Raw genomic sequence first — 15,991 nt, 5'->3', positions numbered from 1 at the left:
GATGCCATCCAACCATCTCATCCTCTGTTGTCCCCTTCTCCTCCTTCATTCAATCTTTCCCATCATCAGGGTCTTTTCAAACGAGTCAGTTCTTCACATCAGGTGGCCAAAGTATTGGAGTTTCAGCTTTAGCATCAGTCCTTCCAATGAATATTCAGGACTGATTTCCTTTAGGATGGACTGGTTTGATCTCCTTGCAGTCCAAGGGACTCTCAAGACTCTTGTTACAGCATGTGGGATCTTTTCAGCCTGGCTTCCTGCTGGCTGGTGTCCCTTCTCCCTCTCTCTTCACCTGTAATCATACTAGCCTTCCTTGTGTTCCTGGAATGCACCGAGTTTTCTCTTCCACCTTGACCTTAGAACAGGCTGTTCCCTCTCCCTGAGACATCTTCCCAATTCCCATTTGCTTTAGTTACTGCCTCTTCCTCTTTTAGATCTCAGCCTGAGGGAGGTTTTCCTGATATTTCAGAGTCAGGGAATTCCCTCCCCAAAGTGTAACTAACGTCCCCTTTCACATCACTTGTTGTGTTACTATGATTCTTTCTTTGATGAGTGCCTTCCTCAGTAAAACACAAAATCCATGTATGGGAGAACCATATCTATCATGTCTACTGAATTTCACCAACATTCAGTCAAGGCGGACACATAGCAGACACTCAGAAGTAAATCTATGATTTGTTAGTAAATAAACTCTCCAAAGTTCTTATCATCTTAGCAATTTTATATCTGCTTGATGATTAGAGAGAAAATAAACACACTCTGCTAATTATAGCACCTAGTTCAGTTCAGAGGTCACTTACTCTCAGAATCTTTCCTGACACATTCCTTCTAAATCAGACGACCTTCCTATAAGATCCTAGAATTCTACATTTACCTTTGTTACTCTTATCTATTTTGCTTGACTTCAAGGTCAAGAAATGTCATATTCATCCCTGTATCCCTAACACATAGATAAAGTGCTGGGTACATGGTAGGATCTCAATAAACTTGCTTTTAGATGAATTACTGGATGATTGTATAACTGCTACTATAAAGGGATAAACAAACCAAAAAGGGACACAAAGAATGGAGGGGCTATTTCAGAGAATAACAAAAGGTTTTAATTCTTGGCTGGGAAACAAGGCTGGGCCATTCAGAGTACATGTATGTATGTGGGGCCTTCTAGAACTGGCATGTAGAAACTCGGATGTAAGGAGAATCTTGACCATCTACACTGTGCAGAACTTAACTCCAGGCACTGAGAATTGGTTGCCCCAAAGAAATAAGCCACAGCAAAAGTAATATATCATATATAATACTAGGGACAGAAATCCTAAAGCATTTACATGGCATATTTTCTCTCTTTCTTCTTAAAAAAATCCAACACTGCTCTATGCATCCTTACCAATGGCTTTGATTTTCTCGTATCAGGTCCACATGCCATTGTCCTTCTCAAGTGCCTTTCTAAAAACCCATAGGGGAGTTGAATACCATACAGCTCAGATTTCAGGATCCAGACTTCCCCCCAAAGAAATGGACCAATGTCAGTCATGGAAAACCCACATATCAACTTCATTGCAATATCAGTCACTGGAGTCACACTCTTCAAACCATGAGGTGACATAACAGTGCAATCTCATGGCCATCTTGAATTGTCCAAACAAGAAACACCAACTATATTTTTAACTTCATTTAGAACATTTAATGCAAAGGGGTCAATGGCAGAGAATTTCAAGGTTGATGATTTTTGCAGAGGCAGACATGAAGAATTTGGAGTCTGTGGGGGTTTCCTAATGGGAACTGTACCATGCAAAAGATACCACAAGACACGGAGTTGTGGAGAAGTAATGACAAGAATAATTCCTGGCAGAATGTGTCCAAATTAGAAAGATGTGTGAACACTTCCACCATCTACTAGATAGAGGGGCCATCAGGGTACTCAGAACAAGCAGATATTTTTCAGCCATGAAGACTACAACAGACTAGAATCATGGGTCCATTTCAAGCCTCAAACAAAACACTTTCTGAATGGCCACGATGAACTTCAGAATGAAAATGAAACGGGAATGGACACTAGCTAGGATGGACTTGTCACAATGCTAACTCCTACCGATGAACTGATGTGAGGGCTTAGTGATTCCCCAAAGAAGCCTGTGTTTAGGAAACTAAACACAAATCTCATACCAAGGAGAATTTCTCTGAAGGCACAAAGACCTGATACAATTAGAAATATTCCTAATTGCAAACTATGTGAAACAGGGTGTGAAGATCCCCAAAGTGTGTTGAAGGTAAAGCCCAAGAAGGCAGCAGGTTGAAGAAAGACTGTCTTGGAGACTGGGAAGGGCATGTGGTTGGTAGGGCATGATCAAACAATGCTGAAGGAAGAAGAGGCAATGGAAGACTCCAGTGGGAAAAGGAATAATCCGCATATAATCCTATTGAATCACTCATTCAATGTCCTCACCTACTGTGAGCCCCTGGACAATTAACTGGGTTTTATGAGAAAAGGTTCATTCTATGGTCAGTTGAGTGTCACTGAGGAGAACGTTGAAGACTTGAAAATATGAGGTACAACTCAATGTATGTGGGGCAGGGGGCGGGCTTATGTACTTAAGAGTCCTCACCAAAGGTATATACATTTAAGAACCACAGCCACTGCACTAATCAATTCAATACAATGCGAGCACAAAGGATTACAATTTGGGGCAATTTTGCCCATGGATAATGCAAAATGGCTATTTAGCGACTCTCTTTTATTACAAACCCATTTAAAAAATGATACTGTATTCACTGTTTTGAGAAGATGACATTGAAAATGAAATAAGAGCTGGTAAATAAGGAGAAAAGGGCAACAATTAAACTTAAATCAGCAAAACACATTTAAACAGAGGATTCACTCTCTGTGAGACATGGTGCTGGGAGATAGGAGAGCACAGCAAAATCAGGTGACAACTGAGGAGGCCCATGATTTGCAGGGGAGACAAAGACACCCCACGCGCCCACGCCTGAGGCCAAGCTTCCGCTCCTGCCTCATGCCAGCTCATGTCCCTCTGTCAAAACTTCCATCCTTTAAGATCAAGCTCTTCTCCCTGTATTTCTTCTCAAGGTTATCAATGCCTTATTCACGCCATCTAAGTGAAGAAGATTCAGAGTCACCTGTACTCCTCCTGTGCCCTCCCCACTCACATGTAATGAGTGAGCAAACCCTCTGAATTCTGTTTGTAAAATGGCTTTCCAGTCAGTCCCTGCTTCACCCCCACCCTTGTCACTGTGTTAAACCACCTCCCTTTGGCCCCTTCCCAGGCCATTAGGATAACCTACTAGTTATGATTTGCTCTCTAGTCTGTGCCCTGCCCTATTCATTTCCCTTTAATTAATTTCCAACTTCTACTGAAAGAGTTACACCTTCGGCAAACCTCCCTTTACCCCCTTTTCCCAGATGAGGTTATGTTCCAGTTCTGTGGCATCACTGCACATCTATGCATCTCTGCCACAGCACACACAACCCATCCTTATGGCTAGACTGGGTGCTCCTTTTATCCCTAGTGTCTACCACAGAGCCTGTTGCTCATTGGAAGAACAGGATGGAAGAACAAACAGATATTCAACAGACACTGTGTAATGAATAGATTATTAGTATGAACAATGCGCTTAGAAATGCAGAGAACAGTGTGATTGGTTCTGCCTGAGAGATAAGGTAAGGCTTCTCAGAAGAGGTGATGTCTCATCCTGGCTTGGTCCTTTTTATTATATCATATTCATAACAACTCGATGAAATAGATTCAGTCCCCATTTTTACAACTAAGGAAACTTAATCTCTGACAAGTAACTTGCCCAAAGTTAATACACCTATGAAATGCTTTAGAATGGATTTCTATGGAATACTAAAGAGTTTGGATTTTATTCCTTAGGCAACTGGGAGTCATCAAATGTTTTCGTTTTTTTTTTTTTAGGAGGGAAATAATGTCATCAGATATATATTTAAATTAACTCTGGCAACCGAAGTTGGAAGTTAAAGGAGAATGAATGGGGCAAGGTAGAGACTAGAGAGCAAAATCATAACTAGTATGTTATTCTAATGGCCTGCTGCTGCTGCTGCTGCTAAGTCGTTTTAGTCGTGTCCGACTCTGTGTGACCCCATAGATGGCAGCCCACCAGGCTCCCCCGTCCCTGGGATTCTCCAGGCAAGAACACTGGAGTGAGTTGCCATTGCCTTCTCCAATGCATGAAAGTGAAAAGTGAAAGTGAAGTCACTCAGTCGTGTCCAACTCTTAGGGACCCCATGGACTGCAGCCTTCCAGGCTCCTCCATCCAGGGAATTTTCCAGGCAAGAGTACTGGAGTGGGGTGCCATTGCTTTCTCCGTCCAGTGGCCTGGGAAGAGGCCAAAGGGAGGTAATTTAACACAGTGACAAGGATGAGGGTGAGGCAGGGACTGACTAGAAAGCCATTTTACAAACAGAATTCAGAGCGTTTGCTCACTGATTACATGTGAGTGGAGAGGGGACAGGAGGAGTACAGGTGACTCCAAGCCTTCTTCACTCAGGTGATGGCGTGAATAAGGCATTAATAACCTTGAGAAGAAATACAGGGAGGAGAACTGGATGGAGACCTGGTGGGAAAGACAATTGGGTTGACTTTGGATATTTTAAATTTGAGATGTCAGTGGACTACTCATCAGAGGTTCACATCTTTTAAGGATATTAATGTAAGGAACTGAAGCTTCATAGAGGTCTAAGATGTATTTGAAAGTAACTTTGAAGTCGGGGATGGTTAAAGCAATGGGAGTGGGCGAGGCTCTCTAGACAGCCCGCAAAACGAGAAGAAACAAGAGGACCTACCTCCAGGGGGTGTCAACATTTGGGGAGTGGTAGAGGAAGGCGGCAAGCCACCCACCTGAGAAGGAGCCATTAGAAACCAAAGGGGAGAACCAAGGGCGTCACTATCATGCTCATGGAATACATGAGCACTAAGGAGGAAAAACTTAATGCTATCCAATTATGATACAGAAGAGCCAATTATGAAGACACCTGATATGTGAGCATCAGAGTTATAACACCAGTGACACAGCTGAAATTAGACATAGAGAAGCCTGGAAATTAAATAGTATAAACTGAGAGATACTAGAAAGAGCCATCAAACATAGCTCATGTACACATAACAAGGAATCTGAGAGGCTCACATTTTCTCTTCTAGGAGCTGCAAATATTACTAGATTTTATTCCTTAGTAAAGAGGCAAAGGAAGCTTTTCTCAGGGACAACTGGGGAAAACCATACCCTACTGCCTGTATATAGATGCTAGAATTTTTAAATTGAATTAATGAGTGAATTGTAAACACATTTGACCTAAACCTACCTTGAGACAATTTATTAGAAACTCCCAGGAAAGCAGGGTCCTCTTACAGTAATAGTGGCTCCAGGAAGTGCTAGGGAGGACATCTGCAGAGATGCAGTGACTTTCAGAAAACCTCCAATATTTTATATGTATTAAAGTCAGTCTCTACTGCTGTTCTAGTTTGATTATCCTAAGAATACTGGCCTAGCAGTTCTTACCAAGGGAAACGTGTTGTATGCAACCCAGCAATCACTTCTAGGTACTTTTCTAATGAATGAAAACTGATGTTTATACAAAAACCTGTATGTGCACGCTTTTATTTATCCTTTTTAAAGATTTTAATCTTGATGTGGACCATTTTTAAAGTCTTTATTGCATGTGTTACCATATTAACTTCTGCTGGTACGTTTTGGTTTTCTGCACTGCAAGGCATATGGGATCTTAGTCCCCCTACCAGGGATCGAACCCACACCCCCTGCACTGGAAGGTGAACTCTTAACCACTGGACTACCAGAGAAGTCACTGTGAATGCTTACCAGCATTATTAGTATTTGCCCAAATTGGAAACAATCTAGATGTCCTTCACCTGGGCAATGGATAAATAACTTTGGTATATCCATCCAACTCAATGCTAAAAAGTGAGCGTGAATGAACAAGTGACACACACCCTCAGCTTTGGTAAGATTCAGTGTATTATAGCAAGTGAAAGAAGCCAGACTTTATGAGTCCCATGATATGACATTCTGGAAAGGGCAAAACTAAGAACAGAAGACCTATCAGTGGCTTCCAGATGCTGGAGGTAATGAGAAGCGTTGACAACGTGGGGGTAGCAGGGAGAGTATCTTCTGGAGTTATAAAACTGTTATATCTTGACTGTGGTGGTGGTTGTTATACAACCATATGCATTTATTAAAACTTGCAGAACTGTACATTAAAAATGGTGATTTTACTGTATGTAAATCATACCTTATTAGAAACAATGAGAAAAAAGAATACCAGCCTGGGAATTAAGAGAACTGGGATCTAGTTTCAGTTTTGCCACTGACTAGCTGGGTAACCACAGACCATCCTCTAACTCTCTTTGGGTCTTGGTGCCCAAAACTGTAAAATGAGATTGGAAATTTTCTCAAAAATTCTACTGATGTGCTCTACAAAGACTCCTTTCTTTAAGCAAGGTGGTGGACCAGATGGCCTATTCCAATTCAGATGGCCTACTTTAGTTGCTAAAGTATCGTTGTGGGGGTGACTGGACTAAAATACTCAGTCTGTACACATGGTTCTGAAAAGTCTTCTTGGCTTAGGAGTAGTGTTTCTAATTTGTGTTGTTCCGTAAGATGGAGCTTTGGGCAAGTCCATCTGGTCATGTAATTCTCAACTAAAATTTGACACATATATTTTTGACAATGTGGAAAAAGCCCTTTGGGAAACACTAATGTTTAATGAGCTATAACTGGCCTTGGTAAACAATCATACTCTTATTTTTTTTTTTTTTCATTTTGCAGGCACTAATTAAAAAGGCCTTTGAAGACTGGCAGCGTTTACTGTCTTCATTTGCCTTATCCTCCAGCTGGAACATCGCTTTCTACTGCTTAAATTTACCCAACCTTCACAGTTACTGTTACATTTTTATATTATCCATGTATCTGTAGCCAAGAAAGACACTGAAAAGGGCACTGCAGCAGCAGTTTTATACTACAGTGTTCCTGGGGTTGAGGGAAGCAATTACAGCTCAAAGGGGAAGATATTAAGAATAAAACTGTAATCTTGATTATGCTGTTAGAAGTTTACACTTTTGACCTTGTGAAGCAGGGGTCCACAAACTATGAACTAGAAATTGTGCTTGTAAATAAAGTTTTATTGGTGTACTACTAAGCCCCATTCACTTCAGACTGTCTGTGGTGGCTCTCCCATGATGGGTGGGGGCGGGGGGTTTACAACAGACATTCTATGGCCTGTAAAGACTAAAATACTTACTATCTAGCTCTTCCCAGAAGAAGTCTGCCAGCCCAGTTTCATAGACTATGCCATGAACTGTGCTATATAGTTTTCACATAAAATCTCATGCAATCCTCATATCATTGCTGTGAAATAGGAATAACTCACTAGACAGATCAGAGGTGATACAGTGTAATGGATACAGTTCGCTGTGAAGTCAGACAGACCTGTGCTAGGCTTTTTACTAGCTGTCCAAAACTGCACCTATTATTTATATTCTCTGACCTCAGTTTCTCCGCAAGTAAATTGAAGCTAACAACAGTACTGATTATGCTCGGGTAAATGTCAAGGGTTGATGTGACAATTAGCACATTGCTTTGCATATAGTAAATATTTAATACTCATCAGCTATATGAGAAACAGCTTTTAATATCCCTAAGTGTTTTTCTTCCTAGAAATATCCTGTAATAAAGAGCTAAGGATGCCCCCTGTAAGTTTGATTATGGATTAATTTGGTGGATCCCAGAATAATTTGCACCACTCTGTGTATTACATAAAGCACCTTTTTTCCCTTGTCTCTCAGGAATCAAGCAGAAGGAAAGTATAACCATGTTATTTCCTGCTCTGTACTGCATTTCACAAAAGACAGCAGCAGGTGCCCTGACATGGCTGAGTTTCCTGCAGGAACATGGAAGCAAGCAAGACCACCAGATGAACAGCGTGGCCACTCCATAGAAGACCAAAAGGCTGCAGGAGGGAAGGAAGCACCTCAAAGGCACCAAAGTAACGAGAGTAAAGCAGAGCCAAACTCTGATTATGTTGCTGGCAAGTATCAGGTAGTTACAGGGCCATGGTGAATAAAGGCAGGGCAATTAGAGACCAGCATTTTAGCTGAAGGATGGTTTTGGCTTTAGATAATGAGCCAGGAATTTTTGTCACAATTCATTGATAGAGCCCATAAATGGATCTATTTACTATGAGTCCACCATACACATTTTTAAAGCACCTTATAGTTTTTGTCTTTGGTCAGCATCCAGAAGAGGGACAGTAAGAAAAAGGAGGGCAGAAACTTCATCTCTCCTGTGTTCAGATAACCTACAGTGACAGGCTGGAGCCCTCCTGGTCTATTTGTGACGATTTTGGCCATATTACTGTCATGGGGCTCCTGGTGGCTAAGTGACAATGACTGGTGTAGAAGAAAAGTTTAAGACAAATTTTAAAACATCAGTTAAAAGTTAGAAAATTAGCCTTAATTATCTATTAGTTTACTTCCTCTAGAAACACGGTAGAATGAGCTTTCAGATGGATGTATCTAATTTGGAGGTTTGATTACAAACTGAAGTAACTGATTTGTGTATAATTTCTACATCCAAAAGGATGTTGTTTCCTTGAGAGGAAATCTTTAGAGTCCATTCATTTGTTTCATTTTGGAGTTGATTTCCAAGTTTGTGGCAGGTTCTTTTGAATGCCTCTCATGGGGTAAGACTTCATCCTTGGAGAATTGGGTTCCTCTTTAGAAATGGCAGCCCAATATTTACCTTTAGATCTTGTAAATAAAGTAGGTAATCAAGCATGGAGAAACATGGTGGGTCCAAGATAGAGCTTGGAAAAAAACAAATAATCCAATTATAAAATAAGTAAAGGATCTATAATAGATGTTTACCCAGAGAAGATACACAAATGGCCAGTAAGCACTTGAAAAGGTGTTCAATATCATTAGTCGTCAGGGAAATACAAATCAATATCACAGTGACATTCCACTTTACACATATTAGAATGGTTATAATAAAAAAGACATACAATAACAAGTGTTGGCAACTATGTGGAGAAACTGAGACCCTCATAGACTGCTTGTGGGAATATAAAAGGGTACAGCTTGCTCTGGAAAACAGTCTGGCAGGTCCTGTAATGGTTACACATGGAGTTACCTTATGACTCTAAATTCCATGCCCAGGTATATACCCAAGAGAAATGAAAACAGGTCCATACAAAATGTTGTACAAGAATGTTCAAAACAATATTATAGAAAATATCCAAGATTCATAAACAATCCAAGTATCCAACTGATGAATGAATAAATCAAATGTGGTACATTCATATGATGAAATACAATTTGACAATTAAAAAAATGAAATATTGACACATGCTTACAACATGAGTGAACCTTAGGAACATTATTCTAAGTGAAAGTAGCCAATTGCAAAAGACCATGTATTGAATTATTCCATTCATAGGCAAGGTCTAGAATATGCTCGGAGAAGGCAATGGCACCCCACTCCAGTACTCTTGCCTGGAAAATCCCATGGACGGAGGAGCCTCATAGGCTCCAGTCCATGGGGTCGCTAAGAATCGGGCACGACTGAGCAACTTCACTTTCACTTTTCACTTTCATGCATTGGAGAAGGAAATGGCAACCCACTCCAGTATTCTTGCCTGGAGAATCCCAGGGACAGAGGAGCCTAGTGGGCTGCTGTCTATGGGGTCGCACAGAGTCGGACATGACTGAAGCGACTTAGCAGCAGTAGCAGCAGAATAGGCAAAGAGAAAGCAGATTAATGGTTTTTGAAAGCTGGTGGTTGGGGAGCGTTGGGAAGAAATGGGGAATGACTGTTAGTGGGTATTGGGTTTCTTTCTGGGGTGATGAAAATGTTTCAAAATTAATTGTGGTGATGGGTGCACAACTCTGTGACTATACTAAAAAATCATTGAATTTATACTTTAAGTAGTTAAACTGTATATTCTGTGAATTTATATCTCAATAAAGGATAGTATAAAAATAGAGCTTTGATATAAATTCAGGAGGCTGATTTAATTCTGTGGCTTCTATTACTGACCGCTAACTACGTGCTGTACTTCCTGCCACACTGCACTGAGTGACATATGTATTTGAGCTCATTTAATTCTCATAACACCCTATGAGGTGAGTAGATTTACTGATCTCACTTTTAAGAGATCAGGAAATTGGAACACAGACAAAGTAACTTCCATGAAATAACACATCAGTAAGTGTTGGGCCAAGATTTAAAAATTCAGGCCTGTGTGATGCTACAATTCACGGTTTCTCCTTGTTTCTTCTTAAATATTTTATTCTTTAAACAGTTAATATGAACATATTTCAAGACACAAAATGACTTAAAAAGCGTAAGTCCTGTATCTCCCTTCTTCCCCGTCCCACAGGCAAGAGTCTGTATTAGCTTGTTGTGTACCATTTCCTTCTGTACACAAAGCACGTATGCATATTTCTCCCTCTTTCATTCGCAGATACAGCATCCTCTCCACGTTGTTCTGTGCCTTGCCTTTTCTACTTCATTCAGCATCTCCAGATCCTTCCATATCATTAGTCCTCAATCTCGTGTTTATAACTTCCGAGTACACAACATCACCCAGATGTACCGCAACTTATTTATCTGGCCTCCTAATGGTGGACACTCGGGTTCTTCCTAAACTTTTGCTAGTCAGTTAAAGCTTATGTTTTGAAATTGCCTTCCAAAGCATGAAGGAAACACATAAGAAACTTAATCATTTGTGAATTAAGTCCCAAACCTCACAAATTGGCTCCTTTGAAGGCAACAATCCTCATTTAAATGTGTTAGTAGGAAAATATTTCTTAAACACAAAAATGAATTGCATTACACTAGAATCATAGTCCCATGTGAGCTGAGAAAGAAAGTGTGTCTCTAGAGACTGGAGAGGTGAGTTATACTCTTTCAAGGGAAAGTGCAGGGATTTGCCAAAACGAAGGCATGTTCTAAGACATCTGTTTATACCTATCTAGCATATTATTTCCAGTGATGAATATTTTCAGAGATGAGGGATCAAATATTCAGTACTGAATCACATTATCACTTGCCTGGTACATTTTTATATGATATACAAGTTAAGTCACTCAGTTCACCTGGGTGGAATGGAGTTACAATTCTTATTACAGCGAACCTAGACCCAAAATGTTTTAAGGCAACCCTAGCTGATTTTAGAACTTCTATTATGAATCATAAAATGACTTGTCAATTTCTGTTTCCCTTTTCTTTTTTTTTTAAAGAAATCATCCTTTCAATAAGGTATGGATTTTCAAAGGCCATCCGACATAAAATGAGTTTGAACATTAACATGGAAAGGACAAGCAATAAAAAAAAAAGTAATAGGAGTGCAGACAAAATTTCCAAGAGCTAGAGAACATGACCTCTTTTTCTAAAGGGAATGGAATAAGAGGATTCTAAAGGCACCGCTTTTCAAAGTGAAAGACGACAACAACTGAATCGAAAAGGCTGAACTCCGCATTACCTTCCCAGAACACAAACGCATATTTAGCTTAATAGAGTTGAGTACTATCTCAGGAAAAATCTTATGTATTATGCATCTAGGGCAATGAAAGCTGTAGAAAATGATTTTGCAAAGCAAACACATGGCAGACTGTCAGTAGCAGAGGCAAAAAAAAGAAAAAGAAAAGTCCAAAGGTACACGTGATGAGTTCAGGTCTCATTCTGTGTCTCACCCGGGAGGAGAACAGCAGAGCAGAGGAAACGCCAGATGCCGAACAGAACCAGGCAGGGCGGCACTGTGACTGGAGCTGAAATGGTGTGCGTGTGTTTTCTTACTACAAATGTAATACGGATTTATTCTCGAAGATTGGAAAAATTTAGAAAAATAGAAAACACAATCACCCACAGTGTCACTCCCCATGGAAAACCATTTTCAACTCTTTTCCTATTGCATATAAAAATATGTCTTTACAAAATGGGGCTCATATTATAAATGAAATTTTATATGTGACCTTTCCCCCTTCTTCCTATTACTTTGAGTACTTTCCCATGTTGTCATATATTCCTTGAAGACATAATTCCAATGACTCCGTTTTATTGGATCTTCTCAGTTTACATAGAATTATCTGATTCTCCCCATATTGCTGAACTTCTAGGTTGTTTTAATTTCTCAGTTTTATACCTGGCACTGCAACGGACATTCCTGTGATAAATCTTGGAATCTCTCTGTACTTCTTGAGAGAAACTTAAAAGTATATCACTAAGTTGGATTCACATGTAAGTCACTGAGTGTACCTGTTAACTGTAAATTTACCATCGAAAGTCTCTGGAGAACAAAGTGGATCATGTATACCAAATAAACAATATATTTCCATATCACTTGAAGTCTGTATCTATCCTTCTAGAACAGTCATCTTTCAGGCAGTACTTTACTTCTTCTAGGCAAACAGACTATTACTGGGTTAATCTAAATGCAATAACATGAAACTTGGCTGACCCAGATTTCTTCAATATCAGTATGCATGCAATTACAATATTCTACAGATTGAAAAATACCCAAGGCTCTCAAAAATACATATTTTATCATCCTTTCATCCAAAATGGTGTACAATGAGCATTAAAATAAAACAGGGTTATAGCTGACAGTGGTTGATAGCAACCAGATCTTACCTAGACATATAACTTACATATAGTGTGCCTTAAAGTTTTCTTCAAGATTCAACTTTATTCTGGCACTTCTAGTTATAGGGCTTTTAAATGCTTTCAACAAATTGAAATTATTAATAATTCTTCTTTAGAACTATATGGTTGCAATATTCCAGTTTTAAATTCTCCACAGTCTATTTAAAATTTTATTCTATTTGCTTTTCAAGATGATAAATAGGGTTTGCAAAATTCCTAGAAATTGTGTGTATACATACATATGTATGTACATATGTATGTGTTATTGTTTTTAGTCGTTAACTCATGTCTGAGTCTTTTGGGACCCCCATGGACTGTAGCCTGTCAGGCTCCTCTGTCCATGGGATTTTCCATGGCAAGAATACTGGAGTAGGTTTGCCATTTCCTTCTCCAGGGGATCTTCCCGACCCAGGGATGGAAACTGCATCTCCTGCAATGGCAGGCAGATTCTTTACCACTGAGCCACCTGGGAAGCCCCCACATGTATACACACACACACACACACACACACACACACACACACACAGAGACATACCTCTAAAATGTTTCTCTCCCATTAGTAGTGAAAAGTGAAGTAAAACAAAACACAATAAAAATGCCACTTATATCATGGCCATATGAACTACAGTGTCACTCAAATCCCAAGGCCCCTGAAGAATGGGTAGTTAGACTAAAATGGCGGGGCTGCCCTGTACCATTGTGCAAGCTGCACACTGTACAACTCTAGGGTGTGCAACGGTATCCTGATCTATGTTACTGGTATTCTTTGGGGCTTATGCAGTGCACAACCTCTATAGCTGGATGTGATGGATGACCTTGAAATTAGCTCAGATAATTGTTTGTTTATCCATTACTCATCTGTACCTCCTTCCCTCTAGGGAGCTATGAAAAAGAGAAATTTTAGGAGGGAAGTGACCTTTAAATCTATATATTTTTTTAAAAAAGATGAAAGAAATTCTGCAAAAAACCCCACAAAAAACCAAACCCCAAAACAAAACAATCCAGTTTTTCCCCGGCTCCCCTCTGTCATGATGGTAAGGGTTTCTTTCCTCCCGCCTCCCCTCGCATCCACCCGCTAGGCAGCAGCAGGGTACCTTGCGTGAGTAACTGCAGGTTTCTGACTTCTTCTCGCACCTTCAGCTGGAGCACCTGTTGCAAGATGAGCTGCCGGAGGTTCTCCTGGGCGATCCCCATTCGCTCAAGCTTTTTGTCTGTAAGTCTCAGCAGGGCTCGCCCTGCAGGGTTTTAAGAAATAAAAGGAAAAGCAAATGAACAACACTGGAAAAGGATTTCCGTCTTCCTCTGGGCTGACCTTGCCCTAACAGAAGTCTCCATCTAAAAACAGACACTTTAGAATAGAGGGTCCTCCTTTGTGCCCGCTGACAGGAATGGATAGGCAGGATGGAAAAAAAATCCACAAATTTAAAAAAGCACTTCAATTTTCATCTAGTTTTGGCAATCCCCGACTGACCCACGCATTGAGTTAAACAGAACAGCAACATTTTAACCTGGGTATTTGGGTCACGGATTGCAGGTTTCCATAGAAACAATGCTCTCTGTTGGGTGATGGGTTCTGAGGCTTGCCTATAGGAACCCGTGCCACTGATGAACAGCCTGAAGAGTTAGATGCTATAACTGTGGTTATAGGGAAACTCCAGCAATGATTAACCAGGTTACAATGTTTCTGTGAAACATGCATTTAATGTTCCAGGTTCCATAGGCAAGCATCTGCCTCCCGTGCTGCACCCCTGGTGCTGGGCTGGAGTTCCATCTTTGGCTGGTGGGACCTATGCTACTGTTGTTTTAGTCACTAAGTCATGTCCAGCTCTTTTGCGACCCCATGGACTGAAGCTCACCAGGCTCCTCTGTCCATGACATTTCCCCAATATCAGAGTGGCTTGCCATTTCCTTCTCCAGGGGATCTTCCCAACCCAGGGATCGAACTTCCCAACCCAGGCATCTCTAGTATTAGCAGGTGGAATTTTTACCACTGAGCCGCCAGAGAAGCCTGGTGGGAGCTATGCCTTAGCTCAATCACCGCTCTAAGGCCAGGGTCCAGCAGGGCTGAGCGTGGGCATCGAAAACACTACAAAACAAGGAGCCTTGGGTGTGAGTGCTCTCAGAAAAGACACCCTGGGCCCTGAATAGTGTTGGTTAGTGTAAGTCACTCAGTCATGTCTGACTCTTTGAGACTCCATGGACTGTAGCCCACTGGCTCCTTTGTCCATGGAATTCTCCAGGCAAGAATACTGGAGTAGGTAGCCATTCTCTTCTCCAGGGGATCTTCCCAACCCAGGGATCAAACCCAGGTCTTCTGCGTGGCAGGTGGACTCTTAACCACCTGAGCCACCAGGGCAGCCTGGCATAGATTCCTTTCAATACCTTTCTTTTCCTGGTGTGGGGGTAGGGTCCTGCATGCTTCCCTTGCTACTGTGATTTCTATCAAATTCTCCAACTCTCTCCACACTCTGCCTGCCCTGGAATAAGCACACTTCCCTTTGGAGAGTTTAGTGTAAGAAATAAAGGGAATGATTATTGCTAAATGCCGCAGCACCCCCCTGTACTCAATACCCCAAGGCACCAGACTTGCAGGTCTTTTTCCACTTTAACTGATGACGAACAGACACAGTCCACCAGTGATTAAAGATAAGTCTTTGGTACACTTCGCTATATACTTCAGGAACTGAATTCTCTACCTCCTTGAAAAAGAAATCCAACAGCCCAAAGGTGGGGTTAATGGGCATTTTTTTTCTGAGGAACAGTGAAACCTAAGTGTCTTCTGGGTAGAGATAGGTGAATGGGGAGAAACAGTTAGGAGCAACCTGTGCTGTTCATGCCTCTCTTTACCTTCCTTTGCTGCTGCTGCTGCTAAGTCACTTCAGTCATGTCCGACTCTGTGTGACCCCATAGACAGCAGCCCACCCGGCTCCCCCGTCCCTGGGATTCTCCAGGCAAGAACACTGGAGTGGGTTGCCATTTCCTCTCCAATGCATGAAAGTGAAAAGTGAAAGTGAAGTCACTCAGTCGTGTCTGACTCTTAGTGACCCCATGGACTGCAGCCTACTAGGCTCCTCCATCCATGGGATTTTCCAGGCAAGAGTACTGGAGTGGGGTGCCATTGCCTTCTCCCTTACCTTCCTTTAATCTTTGCTAAATGCATCAGTCAGAGTAGGTTAGGTTCCATGCTGCAGTAACAAGTAGGCCCAAAATATCAGTGGCTACAGTGACGTTTATTTCCTGCCTATTCTCATGTCAACTGCAAGTCCATCTATTTTCAAAACTGCTGATCACTATATCACAG

General features: G+C 41.1%; 1 protein-coding gene across 5 annotated transcripts in view; it reads right to left on the bottom strand.

Annotated features, from left to right (window-relative positions):
- Nucleotides 1–15,991, bottom strand: part of SAMD12 (sterile alpha motif domain containing 12) — a 448,904-nt gene that overhangs the window by 177,103 nt on the left and 255,810 nt on the right. For all 5 annotated transcript variants that reach the window (XM_070802753.1, XM_070802749.1, XM_070802750.1 and 2 more), the window contains exon 4: nt 13,785–13,925. In XM_070802753.1, coding sequence (XP_070658854.1) covers nt 13,785–13,925 — 141 coding nt within the window. The remainder of the gene's footprint in view (nt 1–13,784; nt 13,926–15,991) is intronic.

The sequence above is a fragment of the Bos indicus genome, chromosome 14, assembly GCF_029378745.1.
Source record: "Bos indicus isolate NIAB-ARS_2022 breed Sahiwal x Tharparkar chromosome 14, NIAB-ARS_B.indTharparkar_mat_pri_1.0, whole genome shotgun sequence".
Lineage (NCBI taxonomy): Eukaryota > Metazoa > Chordata > Mammalia > Artiodactyla > Bovidae > Bos > Bos indicus.
The sequence above is the reverse complement of the archived record's forward strand: the minus strand, read 5'-3'. Positions and strand labels throughout refer to the sequence as shown.